The following is an 18,928-nucleotide window of genomic DNA, read 5'->3' as shown; positions in this document are numbered from 1 at the left end:
CATACAAGCCCTCAGTGGTTGTTTCAATCCATACAATGCTTTCATCAATTTGCATACCATGTCTTCTTGATCAGTTACTGGAAAACCATCTGGTTGTTCTATGTAAACTTCTTCTTCAAGTTTGTCATACAACAATGTGGATTTCACATCCATTTGATAAACCTTGAATTCCTTATGAACTACATAAGTAAAAAATAATCTATCTACTTCAAGCATAGCCACATGATAATATATTTCATCCAAATCAATACCTTTCTATTATAAATAACCTTTACAAACTAATCTTTCTTCTTACAAATTCACTTTGCTCATTCATCTTATTCCTAAGAACCCATTTAATTCCTATAAAATTCTTATTCTTAGGCATAGGAAATAATTCTCAAGTGTTCTTCTTCTCAATTTAATTCAATTCTTCTTGCATTTCATTAATCCATGATTTATCTTTACAAGCTTCATTAGTAGTTTTAGGTTCTACTTGTGAAATCAAACACAATTCACTTCTTATCTTAGCACTTGTCATTACACCTTTTCTTGCATGACTAATACCTTGTTCTTCATAATGATTCAATGATACATACCTTGAAGTGTTAGGAGTTCCCCTTGGCTATTCAACATATACTTAAATCCCATTATCAATCTTACAGAACTCTTATAGTTCTTGTTCCTAATTCTAACTTTAATTCTGATTTTGACTTGTAGATGCTTTATTCCCTTCATTATCTAAATCATGAACATAAAATCTTTTTTGTACCTCACATATCTCATCAATATTCATATTAGAACTCTCAATTATATCTCTCAATTTGAAATTATAACATCTACATGCTTTCTATTAGTAGAGAAACCAATAAATATCCCTTCATCAATTCTAGGATCAAATTCTCCTTTCTCATCATGCCTTCTAATATAACATTTACTACCAAATATTCTAAAGTACTTAAATAAAGGTACAAAACCAAACCATAATCCAATTAAGTCTTACCAATGCCGCGCCTAGTGTGAACTCTATTTGAAGTATATACCATAGTAGTAACTACTTCCCACTAATATACCAACCTTTCTTTCAACAAAAAATGTCATTGTAGTATCAAGAATAGTTTTAGTTCTCCTCTCTTCTACTCCATTCTTCTATGAGTCCTAGGTATAGAAGTCAACAATTAAATCCCATGCTCCCCACAAAATGCATTAAATCTTTTTGATGTAAATTCACTACATCTATTTGATCTCAAACATTCTATCTTCAAACCCAATTCATTCTCAAATTTTTCATTGTAAATCTTGAAATTATCAAATGCCCCATTTTGTGTTTAAGAAGTGCAATCCGCATCATCCTAGAACAATCATGAAAAAAATGTATAAATAATTTCTCACCATAGTATGCCCTTGTCTTTGTAGGACCACATATATATGTACATGAACTAGATCTAAACTTCATCTATAATTACGAGTCTTGCTCTAAAAACTATTCCTTGTATGCTTTCCCACAACACATTCTTTACACATCATGTTAGTAGGCTTCACTATCTTAGGTAAATCTTGAATTGTATTTGAATTATTTATCTTCACCATGTTATCAAAATTCACATGAAAAAACCTCTTATAACATAGCCAATTGTCATCTATCTTCACAATAAAACAACTCACTTCTGATGGATTCAACTTAAATACAATACCTCTTACCTTTGTAGTTGATGTGATAATGTTTCCTAATTGATATATGATTGTGCATTTCCCATTTTTGAATTATCATAACTGATGGTGGTGGGGGGTGAATCACTTGTGTGCTAAATTTATAAACTTTACAATCCTCAACCAAATGACTAATGAAAGAAATAACAATGCATAACAAGATGAATAAGATAAAAGTCAACACCATAAGATACAAGATTTTTGTTCTTGAGGAAAACCTTGTCAAGGGAAAAACCTAAGTGGGGATGATACCCACAAGATCATGCACAAATATGAAAATATCTTTGTTAGGAGACCTAACCCTATTAGGACTTGATACATAGAATTTAGTACATCAATTCTTGTTAAAGGACAAAACCTCTAGTAAAAGGTTGACAACCCTGTTAGGATTTGGTAGAGAACAAAATGTTCACTACTAAAGAAAACTTCTTGAAGGGTAAATGTTAAATCCACCTTCAAGAGGACTCTTTGTTTGAAGAATGAAAGGTTAAATCCACCTATGATGAACTAGACTAGATGAATGACAACTCAATTTCCTTTATAATTATAGTAAAGTACATAAGGAACCATCACAAATTTCAATCATACCTCAATCAAAACATCTGACCAACCTTTAAAGCTGGTTTGATATCCAACAACAAGGCTCACACATACATTCACATTTCTATACATTACATTCCATAACTTACAACAAAGGAATTACTTTCCTTTATACAAGTTACAAATACACAATTAGGTCACTTTGCTAGAGCTTCCCGAATAGACAAATAATTACATCAACCAAAGCTAAGGCACAAATGGTACCTATTACAAGTATATCAAAATTATAATTATCAAAACATGCACCAAGATCCACGATCAATGCTCATCAATCCATAATACATGCTACATCATCCAGTTGGCTCCTAATTATCCAAATGCTACACAGAAGAGACCAAAACAAAAGGGACCAAATGAACCATAAATCCATAAGCTTTCACTAAACCAAGTCTTCTACCATGCCTTATGCTTGCGTATAATTATTCATGCTTGCTAAAAAGTTGTACTCAAAATATAGTAACTACCTTTGGCATACTTCTCTCTCGTTGGTCTACAACCAATCTTCACCAAAACATTTCTAACTCTATTAGATCAACACATAAAGCTCCATGACCATAGACATAATGTCCATTCTCTCTCTAAAACATAAACCCAAGCTCGCATACTCAGGAATGCCATACATTATCTGCACTATCCTACTCAATAGCATGTAACACATAGAATCATAGTCGGTCCATCTAATCTTTTCAAGAACCTCATGAGCATATGTTGACATCAAGGTAAAAACTTGTATGTCAACAAAATATTCAACAATAATTCCAGCTCAACAATCTCCCTAATACTCAACACATACAAGATTGAGACACATTTGAGTTGCTAGTTTCTCTTTTGCTCGATCAACTTTTAAACAAGATTGACATCACCAGCCTTACACCATGGTCGAAATATTGGTGGCGGTACCCGAAAACTACTTTCCAACAATATAAACCTCACCAAGGTTATCAATGGATTTTACACCATTTACTAATGGTGGATGTTTTCAAGTAGTGTTGGCATCTACAATCCCCTCATTCCACATGGAGACTATGTTTTATTATAGTTTGGTATTGTTAGCATGAATGGTGATGATATTCCTACAAGGGGACATCCTAGCAGTGTTGGAGACATGTTTCAGTAATTGTGTGTTGCATTCATGACATAGTTTGTCATTGATGTCAATATACTAGTTATTTTGTGAAGAGTGGCAGAGCAATAGGCATAGATTGGCTTCACACGGTTCAAGGAATAAAGAACAACTTATGTGCACTTGGGGTTATGTTCTAGAGTATGTCTAGATGCTACAACTAAGAGCACATATAGAAATATGGAGACTAGACAAAGTTATGAAGATTTTGGTGAAGGCAACTTTTAGGCAACATTTTTGGAAAGCGGGTACTGATGTTTTGATTTTATCTCCTAATAGAGATGGAATCTGGTAGAACGAGCTGAGATGGAGGTTGAAGACATGTTGAAGATGGCTTGGTTAAACACACATAATTAGATGATCAACGAGTGGAAAGTTATGAAGACTATGAGCTGATAGATTACTTGTAATTGTGAAAATATGTAATATTGTAATCAAATGTGCATTATAATATCTTAAGTTGGTCCTATGTTATTATTGTAAATTGGGTAAGCCTCAAGACTGGCTCAATGATTTATTCTAGGACTTATAAAGAAAATGTGATTTCCTTGTAGTTAGGTATCTAGTGTGGATATTTTGTAATCAATGAGACCATATTGTATTGTGCGAGCTTTAATGCAAATATCTTTTGGATCAGAGAAGAAATTGGTGTAGTTAGTGCACAATGAATTTACAAGGAACTGTATTTGGCAAGATAATTGTTGATGTACATTTGTATATTCAGTGAGCATAGTATTGAAATTGTTTGGACAATGGGTCCTTCTGTCTTCCTTTCAACAATAGGGTTGACACAACTCCTAATAGGGTTGGAATCTCCTAACAGGGATTCAAAGTCTCCTAACAAGGACTCATATGTATTGATTATATTTCATTGACTCCTAACAAGGTCCATCCTTTAACAATGAACATTTATATTAGTGCATCATCTTGTGGGCATCATTCCCACCAGGGTTTTCCCTCTGGTCAAGGGTTTCCCTAGTTAACAAATTTGGTGTTATTGTGTATGGTTATATTTCTATGGTTGTTGCATCTATTGCTTATTTGTTTCAAAATTAAAGAAGATATTCAGAGCTATTTTAATTACATAATTGATTCACCCCCCTCTCTCAGTTATCTTGGTGGACTTTACTTTCTAATAGGTCTAGCATTGCAAAACCTAAAAATGCACATTTTGCTTGGCATATTCTTTTCCAAGACTTAGCTTTGGGTTTATGTCTCCACCATTTAGGTATTCTAGATGCTCGTTGTGCCTTTTAAGGTTAGCCAGAGTCTTTCCTTCACCTTTTTTTCTTTTGCCAAATAACTCAATACTGCTGGGTTTGGATCTGTGATTTATTTTCTCCATTTAGACCCAACATATTCTCTTGGCATATGGTCCTTCTGGGAGATAATCCTCCACTTCCCTTTTATTTCCTACAATTTTGAGACACTATTGAAATGGAGATTCTTTTTGCTCCTTGGAAAGACAAAAATATTGCTTTTAACGTGTCTTGGTAGATACTCATGCATCTTTATTTGCTAAAGCTTGTATTTGCATCAATGTCAAGCTCCAAATTCAAGTCCAAGTTGACAAAGTCACCCTTGGGGTGGCCCGTTTGCATGAATTGTTGCAACAATAAGGAAATGCTCTCTACACTCTAGCTAAGTTTTGTCCATATGCTTCCATCTCTAGTAGATATTCTATGTCGTGGGTAGAGTTCTTCTAGAAGGTGACCAAACACTTCACCCTCATATGCTCCTCATTGCCATTCTCCCCAGTGCCATCTCTTGTTATGTGGCTATGCTATTTTGCCATGCTATAGAGGCTCCCTTATATTTGGGCACCCATCGCCTCTCTTGCTTGGGCTCCACCAGGCTTTGCTGGCTGGCCTTCTCAACTAGATGCTTTCGATTAGCCTTTGTCTTCCAAAGGTTTCTCTAGGTTGGCATTAGTGATTTCTCCACAATATGATAACAAGAAAATTGAGTAAGATAATGTCAATGACTGGACTGCTGTATACTCAAAAATAGCTCAATAACTTGGTTGGGGAAAGAAGGATGAATTAGATTCTTCGCCTTCTTTAGCTACTACCTTGGCTACTGTAGGGTTTTCCTTTTTTGGACTTTGCCCTTTTTATTGTCAACTCTTGCTTTAGGTGTGGCTCATATGACTTTTCTTAGTTACTTCTGAACCTTGCCCATGTGCTTTTGATTTCTATACTTTTAGGCTTAGCCCATATGACTTTGGAGCTTTATCCAAAAGAGATTTCTCCTCTACTAAATCATTATAGTCCGTTCGATCAATAATTACATATAAAAAAGACAAGAAACAACGATGAATGTGAAATTATTAGAAACAAGAAGAAACTAAAACAAAAGTTTAACCACGAACGGAGACCACTCAAAAATTTAACACAAAACCTGTAAAACTAAATAAAAGCTAACAATACCGAAGATAACAACGATAATTATAACATAGGTGCGAAAATGGGAAAACACAGAGACTGAACGAACAGTCTCTTCTGGCATTATAGAATAGCATTACATACTATGTCCTGTCGCTTGCATCGTTCTCCGATTTTACGCGAGTTGTTCGACTTCTCCATCCACATCCGCCTGTGAAAAACCATAGCTTTTATTTACTCATCTTTGTTGCATGCAGTCTCTTCTTAGCCGGAAAGGGCAGGGGGGAAAGAGCGTGAGAAGTATTCAGTGCGATTCATTTTACCTTTGCTTTCTACCCAAGTTTAGTGATGCCCAGGGTAGTAATATCGTCTTGAAGCAAACCCTGCTTCCGTGAGCGTATTGAGTTGGTGATGGACAGTTATAAGGTCACTGCCCTGCTGAAAAGAGCCACCGAGTTCAAAGACATACATCTAGGCAGACTTATCCACGCCTTCCTAATAAAGACTGCATACCAGGTAAATAGTTTTGAAAAAATAGAAGTCTTTCAACGATGAATAACAAATGCAATGGTTTAGAGAATGCACACTAATTGTTTGACAAAATGTCTAATGGATTGGAATGAATGCAGTGGATGCCCAGTTCGGACACTAATCGAAGACCTCCAAACACTTACAACAGATGGAACAGAGAAGACCAGCGCGGAGTTGCAATGCGAGATGGCCAGCGCTAAGTTACAGTCCAAGAAGGGCAGCGCGAAGTTGCAATGCGAGATGGCTAGCGCGAAGTCTCAATCGAAGAAGGGCAGCGCGAAGTTACAATGCGAGATGGGCAGCGCGAAGTCACAATCCAAGAATGGCAGCGCGAAGTTACATTCCAAGAAGCCCAGCGGGAAGTTTCTGCACGAGAAGACCAGCACGCAGTTAGTATCCGAGAAGACCAGTTCGAAGTTACGGCACCATCGGAATCGGCTTGAAAGCCTGTTCCGGTGTAGAAGCTGCTGAAAAAAGCGAGCAGACTGGAGCCCATCTTGTAAACGTCGGATTAGAAGGCGCGGTTTTTTCACCATCGGAATCGGCTTGAAAGCCTGTTCCGGTGTAGAAGCTGCTGAAAAAAGCGAGCAGACTGGAGCCCATCTTGTAAACATCGGATTAGAAGGCGCGGTTTTTATAAAAAGAGCTGTGATTGACATGTATGCGAACTGGGGAAAGAGGAAGGACGCACGCAATCTGTTCGATAAAATGCCCGAATGCATTGAGGTGCCATGGAAAAGTTATAGGGACGTGTGGTTCATCTGTCAGAGGAAGAGAGAAGTCAAGAGGATAAATGAGCACCTCTTAGCTTTGTTTAGGGCTTGTTCAATTTCAGCAGCTTCGGAACAAGGTAAGTTGATTCATGCTCTTGCTATTTATGCGCATTGTAGTTAATGTCGACTGTGGTAGTTATCTTGGGGACAGGCTAATCTCTAGACAAAATGCATTAAAGACAAAACAAAGTCAAAATCTTTTTTGTCTAGATTCATGAAAATTTACTGATTTTCTCCAATTTTTTGTTGTTGTTTTCAACTACAAACTATACAGATCATGAAGATCAAATGCTGAAATTTTCAAAAAAATTCATCAACGGAGAATGCTTGGGTTTGTATTATTTGCCTTAAAAATTATAATTGCGGTTTATACCTAGCTTGAGCTCATGAATGTGTTTGAGTTGCTTGACCAAATGTGAGATTACGTAACCCTAAATTCTGTGCTTTCTGTTGGTATAGTATATATAGGTTATGCATATTTTACCTCTGTGAATGGAGATTATGGAGTAATAACAAGGATGGATTACTGTACTTGCATGGTTGGCCTTCTTGGCCGGGCAGGAGAACTGACTGATGCAGAAATTTTAACCAAGGAAGTGCCATTTTCTCTTGATATAGTTATATGGCCGACCTTGGTCGATGCCTGCACAATCCTTTGCAATCCAGATTTTGGAGTTCTAATAGCACAATACATATTTGAGTTGGATTCAGAATATGGTACCAGATGGGATCCTGGCTTAAGCAGAAGAAGTGAGGAAACTAACTAATGATTGGAGGGCTACATGGGAAGTAGGTTGCAGCTGGAGCAAAGCGAATGTCAAGTTACATCTCGTTATGGTTGGAGGACCCTCGATATCGCAAATAGATGAAATGCATGAAGTTGGAAATATTGACAGAAGAAATCGAGGAACCAGGGTACATGCCTGATACAAAGTATATGCTTCATATAGTTGAAATGGATAAGGAGGAATGTTATCTTACCTACGATACTAAAAGACTAGTGATTGACCTTGGGTTCACAAACTCCTCTGCATGACAATATTTTAGTACGACTCATAGTTTACACCTCCACCAAAGTGGACAGAGTTTTTTCTGGACGCCTAAAATGGCTTACGTCGCCACATCTTTAACACTCGGCTGGATTTGGGAGCGATGTTTTTCAATTGATTCTAAAAGACATGCCTTTCCTGCAATTGTTTATCTTTTCTTGGTGCTACTGTTTCAGAAATGATATTTTTCATTGTCCAAACTATCAGGAGATCTAAATTTTCTTAAGGAGTTCTATTGCCAAACGAAGCTTTACGATCTTATTATAATATAGTAGTGAAGAGTAGAACAGCCACAAATGAATTGAAAAGGTAAAGTTAGTAAAATTAACAAAACTGAATGTTATACAGAATGAACCTGCAACGGTAATAATATGTAGTATTTAGATATAGTAGTCAAGTGCAGTTTTGACAGGCGCAGATAAATTGAAAAAGGAAAGCTTATAAAATTATTTTGACCCTAATCAGACTTATAGGGGAGACGTATGCTGACTCAAATTATTATAACACATTAATTATAAAAGATATGCCAACATTTATATATGCTGACATATTTCTATGAAAAAACAAGTTACAAACAGTTAGTCTTCCGGTATTATAGCACAACAGAGTATGAATTGTCGCTTGCAACACTCTGCAATTCTACTCCCGTTATTGCACTTCCTCTGCTCCACCTGTAAAACACCCCAAAAAAAATTAGTTCTCATATTTATTGCATGCAATCACTTCTTATACGAAATGGAAAGTGGGGAAAGTTAACTACTATATTTCAGCACGATTCAACTTACCTTAGCTTTTGGAATTGTTTCATACTTTATACCGCTGCCAAAGTGGAACAAGTTCCTCCTGGACCTAGCTATGGCACTCACACAAGTAGATGCCTCAAATGACTTCCTTTGCAATGTCTTTAACACACGGTTGGACTTACGAGTTATGCTTTTGAGCGGATTACTCAACAGATGCTTTTCCTGCAATTCTTTATGTTCTCTTAATGCCACCCTTTCGGAAACGATATTTTCCATTTTCCCAAGTATTAGGAGAACCAAATTTTCTGAAGTAGCAAAGTCCAATGGTGTATTTTCAATTGCCACACGACGATTGACAATCTTATATTCCAAGTATTAGGAGAGCCAAATTTTCTTCAGGAGCAGGGTCCAATGGACTATTTTTTATTGCCAAAGGAGGATTGACAATCTTATTTATGATAGAGTAGTCAAGAGGACATCTGGCACAAATAAATCGAAAAAGGAAAGTTGGCAAAATTATCAGAACTGAATATTATGTTAACTTACAGAATCAACTTGCAGGATTACAGAATCTGCTGAATCAACCTGCAGGAGTAGCGAATATCAGTTTTGACTGCCAGAAAGAAATTGAAAAAGGAAAGTTAGCAAAATTAATAAAATTGAATGAAATGTTATGTTTCTTTCATGTAGTCATTAAATTAAGGATATAAGTGCCTACTGACAAATTAAATGTTAGGTTAATTTATAAAATTTATCTAAAAGATCAGTGTTTAGATCCTGCCTTAAATTTTAATAAACCAAAGAGTGTTTGTTTGCTGATATCCAGTCAGACAATCTTGAGTTGCAATTCCCTGTTGACTGAAATAAATTTGTTTTTAGCTGTATTTGATTTGATTATAATGATTTGAAATCTTTTTTGTCATTTAGATTGTGGATGTATTTTAAATCAAGAAAAGTGCTCATTGTGTTTACGAAATCTGAAAATCCTATGAAAACTATTATAATATTTTTTAGCTGTTTCTTAAGTTGTCGCATATTCTTGTGTAAAGAAGAGGTTGACACTGGTTGGTTCTTCAATTTTCAAGGTGAGATTAACTCTAAACACTTCAAAAAAATTTAATTAAATTTCTCATCTTTCTATTCACTTGCATAATAAACATTTCACTAATTTTATATTAAGATTGTTTACATATCGGGTGCTCTTTAAGAGCAATAATTACAACAATTACAACTTATTCAAGCTCATTTTGAGCAATTACACTAGAAATAACAATTGGAAGACCATGAGTCACAACTTAGAATCCACTTCTTACAATGAGACGAATACAACCAATAGAAGACCAAGAGTCATAACTTAGAATTCCACAAAGATGTTCCTCTTGGGATTTAAACCAGAGTGTCAACAATGAGAACTCATTGCTTCAACCAAACTAAACCCCTTGGACAACATCCCACTAATTTGAAATCTACTACCTTCAAATATTTAAGCCCATAATCTTGAATTTCTTAAATATTATTTTAAAAACTCTTTAAATCAATATTCTTGAGTTTCATTCAAAAACCAATTGGAAAAAACTCGTTGCTGCCACCTGATCATTTTCTCTACATTGTTATAGCATTGTAAAGGGAACTCCAATAGTAAAAGAAATCTCGTCTTGCTATTTCTGCATAATTCAAACTTTCAAAAAAATTGTTTGTAATTAGCTGCAGTGACAAACTGTGTAATGTCATTTGATTTTCATTTCAAATTTTACTAACGGATGGTTTGTAGTTTGATATTCCTAATGTAAAGTCCGACATCCAATAACAATTGCCACATAAGCAAACAACTTCAAGATGCGGAAAGAAAAAAACTAAAATATAAGAAAAATGAAAAAGTTTAGTGTCGATTTTTATTCACCTAAATATATAATTCAATATCCATTTTCTCAGATGGAAAATCTATACATATCGACAATTAGTCGAGAATGACTGGAAACACAATCATTATTATATATCATCATCTTCTCTAAATACACTTGATAACACAAAAAATCGATCACATATCGATACAGTATACAAAACAAAGTATAAATGCTAGAAATGACTCATATGAACATAACATCTTTTGCCAAAACTATGTCGACCTGCACGTCAAACATGAATGTATCTTCAGTACATCATATAATATAAGGCATTTAAAATCATAAATCATAAAAAAATTAACATGCCATCGAACCTTAGTGTCCATCTGCATGAAATCTCGTCTCCGAGCCATCGGAACAATGTCCATCCGCTATCTTGAGACGGAAGAGTGGTTCAGGCGCTTTAACCGCCCAACCATGGAGTGGTTAGCTCCTCGAGGTTCTTTGATTAAGGAGAACTACCCGACCCTGGCACGAGAAGGCTAGCAACTCGACACAATTGGATCGGAAAGATTTGGTGCAGCCTTTGTGCCTGATCTACTTACACATATGTCTAGTAGAAACATACAGAAGGATGTGGAAGAGGGAAAATAATGTAAAATAACCAAATGCATTTCAAACATATGCACAAAAAGTTTTACCGAGCTTGGCCAAGCATCGTGAACCAGTTTAGTGTGAAAAACTGGCAGGTAAATTTCTAAGGAAAACAATACATTTCCTATAAATTACCGTCCTCTTTGATTCTACATTCAACACCCTTCTAGATAATCAAATTTTCATCACAAATTTCTTTAAAAGATTAAAAAAAAAAAGTACAAAACCTTAGTACTTCCATACTTCTTTTCACTCAGAATTTAAGATAAAATATTTAATTAGAATTCGTAAAGATTTCTATCTTACTATTGATTTAATGGACTACAAGATAATACATCATAACTTAGATGATTTCTAAACTTATAAAACATAAATCATTTCCGTAATTTTTCCCTATTTCCTATCATAAAAATTCCAGCCCTTTTCCGAATATAAAAATATGCAAATCCATCTAAAAATAAGTTTATTTCCTTGATCATATTAAAAACAGAAAGTTTTACTTGAACATTAAAGTACTTAAACGGCTATTACAAACAATTGGAAATGGATAATAAGTCAAAACATAAAATCTGAACATAAATCTAATAGAAAATCTGAACATAAATCTAATAGAAAATCTGAACATAAATCTAATATAAATTCTGATTATACATATATCTAATATAAAAATCTGCACTCATAACAATAGAATCAGATTTACTATAGAATAATCTACTATAAAAATATGTTCATATATGTATCTAATATAAAAATCTGCACTCATAACCACAGAATCAAATTTATTATAGTTTAATAATATTTTATTTAACACTACCCCAACTCAGCAGTCACTAATTTATTTTCCTATATATAGATTTTGTTATTTCAGGAATACTTTTAACTGTTGGCTGAATCAACTAAACATATTTCAGTCATCTCCAGCCTCCACAAATGGTCTACAGGATTCTTGATACAGTATTGACAGTCTAATAGCGATGAAATCCACTTGTATTAAATACGATAGGCTTGTGCCCGGTTAACAGTTCACTCAGGTGGCCAAGGAACACAATTTAAAACTTAATCTTATCAACAAATCTGAAAGAACAATGGTAAAACGTTTTCCTAAACTATCAACGTGAATATATATAGCGCCAAGTCATGGAGAGAAAAAAAAACTTGTTTTAACAATACATGCCTGTAAATAAAAGACTTCTTTTATTGGTCTAAAAATTATGATGTGGATAATACCAACATTACAACGTATCATTTGGTTGACAAAACATAAAAATAAATCCACAGCAAGTAAAATCCGACAAGAGCTACAGGCGGTTTTAAAATTTGTTTGACTTATCTTTCCCATCATTTCACATAGAAGATCACCAAATCTCATGCAATTTACACTACCTTAACTAATGCAGCAAAACCGATTATATTTCAACACAGCCCAAGACAAGTAAGGAATTTCACATTCATGCATAAGGAAATAGTAAATAGCAAAAAGGAACCTGTTATGATTCGATAGCTGACTTAGAACAAATGGAGTTCTCCGTTATTTCTCCAACTCCTTGCAAACGCTAATCCCTTTCTCTTCTTTGCCAAATAAAACGCTGCCTCCCTCCTTCCAACAACACGACGCAGCCACTATTTCCTTGTCATTAACATCTCCAGCAATCTCCCAAAAACGTTTTCCCCCTCCCTACTAAATCTGTTTAAATATACGCTACATCAGATGTGTTAGTGAATGTAAACTCGTAGGTTTTATTGCTGTGTACCACTGACAAAGAAAAATATGCAGATGATATCCAAGCATTTGTAGAGCAGAATGGGGATGTAAATGTTAGGAGGTGACAAAGATGAGTCTCTTGATGTTTGGGTTTTTTGGTATGGAAAGAGTAGTCGGACAGACTTCTGGAGAACATGTGGCATCTTGTCACATGAAGTATGTAAATTTTAGAAGTTGAAACATAATATGAAGATCAGAGACATCACATTTCATAGATGTAAATATATTGTAAGATAAGATCACTAGTAGAGAGGATATAAGAATAATGCAATGGTAAAAAAATTGAATATAGAAAAAGGAAAAGTAAGAGAACATACGATTTGAATAAAGAATATAAGGAGTTAGAAGGAACCATATGATGCACTAAATAAATATAGATAATGCAAAAACTTTTGGGTCTTAATAACGATGTTTCATATATGCTTTTTCATATTTTGTTAAATAGATATTATTTTTTCTGATCTAATTCTCTGTTCTCTTAATAGGTTTGAATCGGGAACTTTGGTCTGTGTCTCCAGATTTCTTGCACACGTGGTTGAAGGTAGCTGTTTGTGCAGAGGATAAGCATTCATATGAGGTTTTCTGTGGGAGTTCTTAGGTGGCACCTTATTGAAAGATAAAAATAGGCTTTAATCCACATATTCAATCTCTCTCTCTCTCAAAAATGAGCAAAATATGACAGTATTCTTATAGCTAGCAGCATACTGTAAGCAAGTACTTCAAGGTTTTTTCTTTTATACTTCAGTACGTGGTTTTCCAAAATTCATAACAAAGATAAACATTTGTTACTTTTAAATCCATCTTTTAGTAACTTTTGTTTTATAAGCTTATGTTAAAATTATTCTTTTTTATTTTTTCCTAGCATTTATGATTTTCAATAAAAATGAAGAATGTATATATTTAACTACTATTTATTAATAGTATTTTACTATTTAATAACCCTTTATAATATGTTAGATATATGTAATTTTAGGAGGTATGTGTCAAATTAGAATTTTGTTAATAGAATTTTATTATAATAAAACTTGTATTATGCAAGTGGTTGTAGTTAATATAGTTTAATTTCTTTGAATATAGTTATTATTTTCAAATAGTGTAAACAAATTTCTTATTATTAGTGCTAATCTCATATCTACATTTAGTGTTATTGTTTTAAGAAATCCAAAGTTTTTTAATTACATGATTATATATTCATTTAGATGTTATATATGCTAAAATTTAAATTATTTTTAACAAATTGCAGATCTTTTAAACTATTTTCATTATATATTAATTGAGATGTTATATGTGCTAAAATTGAAATTATTTTTAACAAAGTGGAGACCTTATATTTTAGGTGAGCTTAGAGATGTTTTGGCTTTATAAGAAGCCCTATATTTTTAAATTAATTGCATAATTCATGTTCATATGTTAATATATTCACACTTACTAACATTTTATTTTTAACTACTATATTAGCATGTGGTTGTAGGATTTATTCTAAGTTTTACCAAGTTTGGAAGTGTGTCCTAACCTTTTATATTTACATTTTATTTTACATGAATATGAATTGTCCTAAATTTATTGTATGGGTTGTGAATTGTAAGTAGATATATACTTGTTTTAGTTATATTTTTAAAAATTCTTGGAGAAATTTCTCTTTTATGAAAGCATAGTTATAATGTGTATATACCTGTTTTAGTTTTATTTTTAAAATTTCTAGGGGAAATTTCTTTTTTATTAAAGCATTGTTATAATGTGCATATGTTTTATTTTCGATTGTGCTAAAAGGTGAGAATAAATATGCTAATAATTTTTGGTGACTTTGTTTGGGAAAAGATAAGACTATCTTGTCCATGAAGTCATTCAAATTGGTATGAAAGTTCTAAATTTTATAAGAGTTTTCTTACTTAGAAAGAAGAACTGCTATAAGCTATGTGTACTCATGTGCATCATACAAAAACAATCACCCATTGCCCACACTTAGGAAACTAGGTTAGTCCTTTCATATTGCAAAAAACATGAGCTTCCTCATGGATTAAGAATTTAGGTTCTATGTTCTTTAGTAACACGAAATAGCATTTGACGAACATATTTCAACTATCTTGTTTATATGTGGAATTTTTATTATTGGATATGAAGTTGTGGTACTATTATTTATGATTTATTGTTGCTTCCATCATGATTTGGCGATCACTGTGAGTAGTTTCTTGTGCACTTCAAGCTAATATAAGATGTCATATCTTATTTACACAACTCTCAAATTCAAATTAATATGAATGTGAGTTGATTTAAGAATTTGTTAATGGATTCGATCATAGTTGCTAACTATGTGAATACATCCTTTTATATTCTTCTATTTGCTTTGTTAATGCTTTATCTTTAGGAGACTTTGTTACAAGATTCAATCATTTGGTTATTGCAGTTTCTAATAGCTTGGACCTTTCTTTGAGATTGTTCTATTATCTTTAGAAGTCAAATTCTTTCTCAAGGAAGAAAACACTAATTGATTTAAAGGAGCATGACATCAAGTTAGAACACTATATGATAAATTCAAGGAAAAAAAAAGTTTAATGAAGTAACTATTTCCTCTCTGCATTCAACCTCTTCATTAGGATCTACATCCTTAAAGCAAAAAGTGTTTGTTTTATCGATTATGCAAGTGATAGTTCTAATATGCCTACTTCATCAATATGGCAAGTAATAAAAGTGTCTTTTTCTACACATATATTGCTTATGTAATTTGTGAGTGAATAAATATGGAGGAGAAAGTTTTCCTATAGTGCACACAAATTCATATAGATGTTGATAACTTAGATGGAAAAATAAAGAACTTTAGCTAGTCGTAAAGATCATTTAAAGAAGAGTTAGGATGTAATGGTCAGGGGGGACAAGGTTGCAATAGTAAGGATGGCTAGGCTTTTGAAGGCACCAAGGCTTTGACTACTTTGGTCATGAAAGGTGGGGTTGACCTTTCAACTGGATGAAAATCAAGGTTCCAAACTATTCCACGGTCCGAACGAAATGATGTATGGAAGGCCCTAGTAAAGGATGGACAAGGTTTGTCAAATGCCTTTGGTGATGGGAGGAGATTGGACAAACCATGAAACAATCATGCTTTTCGTAGAAGTTCCCTTCAAATGGACAAATCTTTTAACTTCAAGAAGTTTGAACGTAACTTTTGGTGCCCTAAAACCCCTCTCAAGGAAATAATTGAATCCTAGATCATGAGTGAGAATACTATCTATGCTAGGGTTTCCTCTATTTTAGTCAATAAAAATAATGGAGTGATTCAATAAGTTTTTTAGAAGAAAAAACCTTTATAATGAATTGGGCAGGGCCATGGCTTTCTTTAAGTAATATAAGATGTTGGTGTGATGTTCAATGGTTGAATGATTGCACTTTGAAGACTATGGCTATTGGGTTTTACCTTGTTACTTGTTCATGCAAACATGAAATGAGTGAATTCTTAATGGTGGGCCTTATATGTTTTGATGAGAAAGGATTATATCTTGTGTATTGGGTTCCAAATTAATCCCTTTAAGAAAAATATTTAAGGGTTTCCTATTTGGATTAAGTTCTACAATCTAGCTCAGGAATACGGGGATCAAGAAATGCTTAAAATGGCAGGGGATAGTATTAGTACTTTTGTGAAAGCTAAGGGGGTTATTGATCAAAGGAATTTCTCAGCCTTTCAAAAGATTTTGGTGCTATGATAAGAATGCAATTCATTGGCTAACGTTAAGTAGGCTTAGAGAACGTTCATAGAAGTAACATCTTGTGGTAGACAAGGGTGAGGTGGAGGCCAAAATGAGAGTCAAAGTGATTTGGACAAAATGGATAAAGGCAAAGGTTTGGAGTGTAACCGATCAATGGAAGAAATTATTGCAACCAGAAGGTAGAAAAGGTAGTGATGAATGTGAGTTCAAATTTTGGGATGAGATAATGGATGAAAAATATCACCTAGAACCATGATTTGGTGCAAGTTTGGAGTGATGGCCAAAAAAGGGAAATAACCAATATTTGCTCTTTAGGTTTGGAGTGTTGGCCTAAGGGTATTGTTGATAGTGGTTTGCTTCAAATAGTAGAGGAGGCCCCTTTTTAGATCAACAGATGGGGGTGGAGATGGGTAGTGCTGGTGAAGAAAATGATTACAAATTTGGTGTAGGATGCATTTGGAACAAATAGAAAATAATGATCACAATGACCCAAAAGAAATAGATTATAGGGGAATTCAATCAACTAATGCAAAGGAACAAGAAAGAATGATAACTATGGTGATGCCTTCAAGTGTCTTTCATGTTAAATATTCAAGAGGCAACCTAAATGTTAGTCTATAGTTAAATGTCATAATTTTAAACTGTTAGAGGATTCAAAGTTGAATATTCATCTATCAAATGAAAGATTCTCTTCTTTGGCTATGATAAAAGCGTGGGAGGTTGGAGTTTTCGTTTATAAGGATATTCAAAGTTTACCTATAAGAAATCTTGAAAGTGCTTTAGATGGTGTGAAGGAAAATGGGGGTAAGGCTAATGCCTTTGATTTTGATTATGACTCTTAAGCTAAGGACCCTCTTGGCATTTTGGAGATGAAGATAGCGAAGCAGATCCCCTCTACTCAAACTAAGCTTTATATAGGGGAAATGAGGAGAAGAGTTGCTAGGAACACAAGAATGAAGCTAGGAATGACATATAGTGCAGTGGACCAAAGAAGCTATTGAGATTGGGAAAAGGTTATGCCTTTTCATGGCATCCATGAAGGTCCTATTATGTAATGTTTAGGGAAATAACGTCCTTGCCAACATCCACCTAATCAATACATGTCTTGATCAGGCTAGGCTAGATTTGGTTTTCTTACAAGCAACTAAAATCAAAGATGATGATGTGGAGTATCTCAAAATATCTTTTAGCAAATGGAAATGGACTTTTGTTGGAGCAGAAGGTGCTTTTAAAGGATTAGGTTTTATGTGGAATGTGACTATAGTAGATGTACAACTTATGTATCAAGGCAACAACTGACAATACATTGAGGTTAGTTCTAAATGATTATTCTCAAAGTTTTATGCTTTGAATGTTTATGGACCTTATGACAATAGTTATTGTATATTTTAAGCAATAATGAGAATGATATGTTTCTCCTAGGGGGGAGTGTAATGCAATCCTCAACTCAAGAGAGAAGAAAGGCGACCTATGGTGGCTTGGTCAAAGCCAAAGGGATTTTGGTGATTTCATAGTGGTTTATGATTTTTTGGACTTAGAACTTTGAAATGGGGATTTCATTTGAACAAACCGTAGAAGTAGCTTTCTAAATATTGTAGAGAAATTGGATGGGTTTCTATTGACTGAATATTGGGAATTGAAGAACTAGTTTTGCTATGCAAACATAAACACCATTTTAAGGATTCAATCACTATCCTATATGTGTAAGGATTCAAGAGAACTCTACACTTGGTCTGGTAATAAGACATTTATCTTTTTCAAAAAGATACAATTTTCTAGGAACAACTTAATATATGTAATAGAGAGGAGTTTAAGAATATTTTTTCTAAATAATTTAAGCTTGAAAATAATTTGGTGAGATGTATTATAGAGTAATAGTTTATGGTGTAGGAGAGGAGTATGTCATAGAGAAAGATTTGTCTAAACAATATGTGTAAGTGCTAGCTTGAGAGGAATCTTTCTGGCATCAAAAGTCTAGGGAAACATAGCTGAGAGAAGGGGATAAAAAAAAAAATTATTTCCACAACTCAGTCAAGATGAAGAGGTCTCAAAATAAGAGCTTTTCCATACAAGACTCA

At 34.0% G+C, this 18,928-nt stretch overlaps 1 protein-coding gene and 1 pseudogene across 3 annotated transcripts; both read left to right on the top strand.

Moving 5' to 3' along the window:
- Window positions 1-6,191, top strand: part of LOC149565260 (nuclear poly(A) polymerase 4-like) — a 119,823-nt pseudogene extending 113,632 nt beyond the window's left edge.
- A 606-nt stretch (window positions 6,192-6,797) lies between these two features.
- On the top strand, window positions 6,798-13,948 carry LOC149565259 (pentatricopeptide repeat-containing protein At1g20230-like). Of its 3 annotated transcripts, none has more exons than XM_089818809.1 (3): window positions 6,798-7,177; window positions 7,375-7,431; window positions 13,638-13,948. In XM_089818809.1, exons 1-3 carry the CDS (start codon window positions 6,985-6,987, stop codon window positions 13,748-13,750), a joined length of 363 nt encoding a protein of 120 aa, XP_089674935.1. In that variant the 5' UTR covers window positions 6,798-6,984; the 3' UTR covers window positions 13,751-13,948. The 3 variants fall into 3 exon arrangements, with proteins under 3 accessions (XP_089674935.1, XP_089674936.1, XP_089674934.1); XM_089818808.1 differs by lacking the exon at window positions 13,638-13,948 and adding an exon at window positions 7,560-8,392 and having other exon boundaries at window positions 6,923-7,177; XM_089818810.1 differs by lacking the exon at window positions 7,375-7,431 and having other exon boundaries at window positions 6,810-7,177.
- The last annotated feature ends 4,980 nt before the right edge of the window (window positions 13,949-18,928 follow it).

This window comes from Cupressus sempervirens, chromosome 3 (assembly GCF_028749045.1).
Source record: "Cupressus sempervirens isolate cs-2001-9-10 chromosome 3, ASM2874904v1, whole genome shotgun sequence".
Lineage (NCBI taxonomy): Eukaryota > Viridiplantae > Streptophyta > Pinopsida > Cupressales > Cupressaceae > Cupressus > Cupressus sempervirens.
The sequence above is the reverse complement of the archived record's forward strand: the minus strand, read 5'-3'. Positions and strand labels throughout refer to the sequence as shown.

What these genes read in the sequence shown, in the direction of transcription:
- LOC149565259 (XM_089818808.1), top strand. Translation starts at nt 6,985, where the DNA reads ATGTATGCGAACTGGGGAAAGAGGAAGGACGCACGCAATCTGTTCGAT. An exon ending in TTCAGCAGCTTCGGAACAAG is followed by an intron (nt 7,178 to 7,374) that starts GTAAGTTGATTC and finishes CAAACTATACAG; the next exon opens with ATCATGAAGATCAAATGCTG. An exon ending in CATCAACGGAGAATGCTTGG is followed by an intron (nt 7,432 to 7,559) that starts GTTTGTATTATT and finishes CTGTTGGTATAG; the next exon opens with TATATATAGGTTATGCATAT.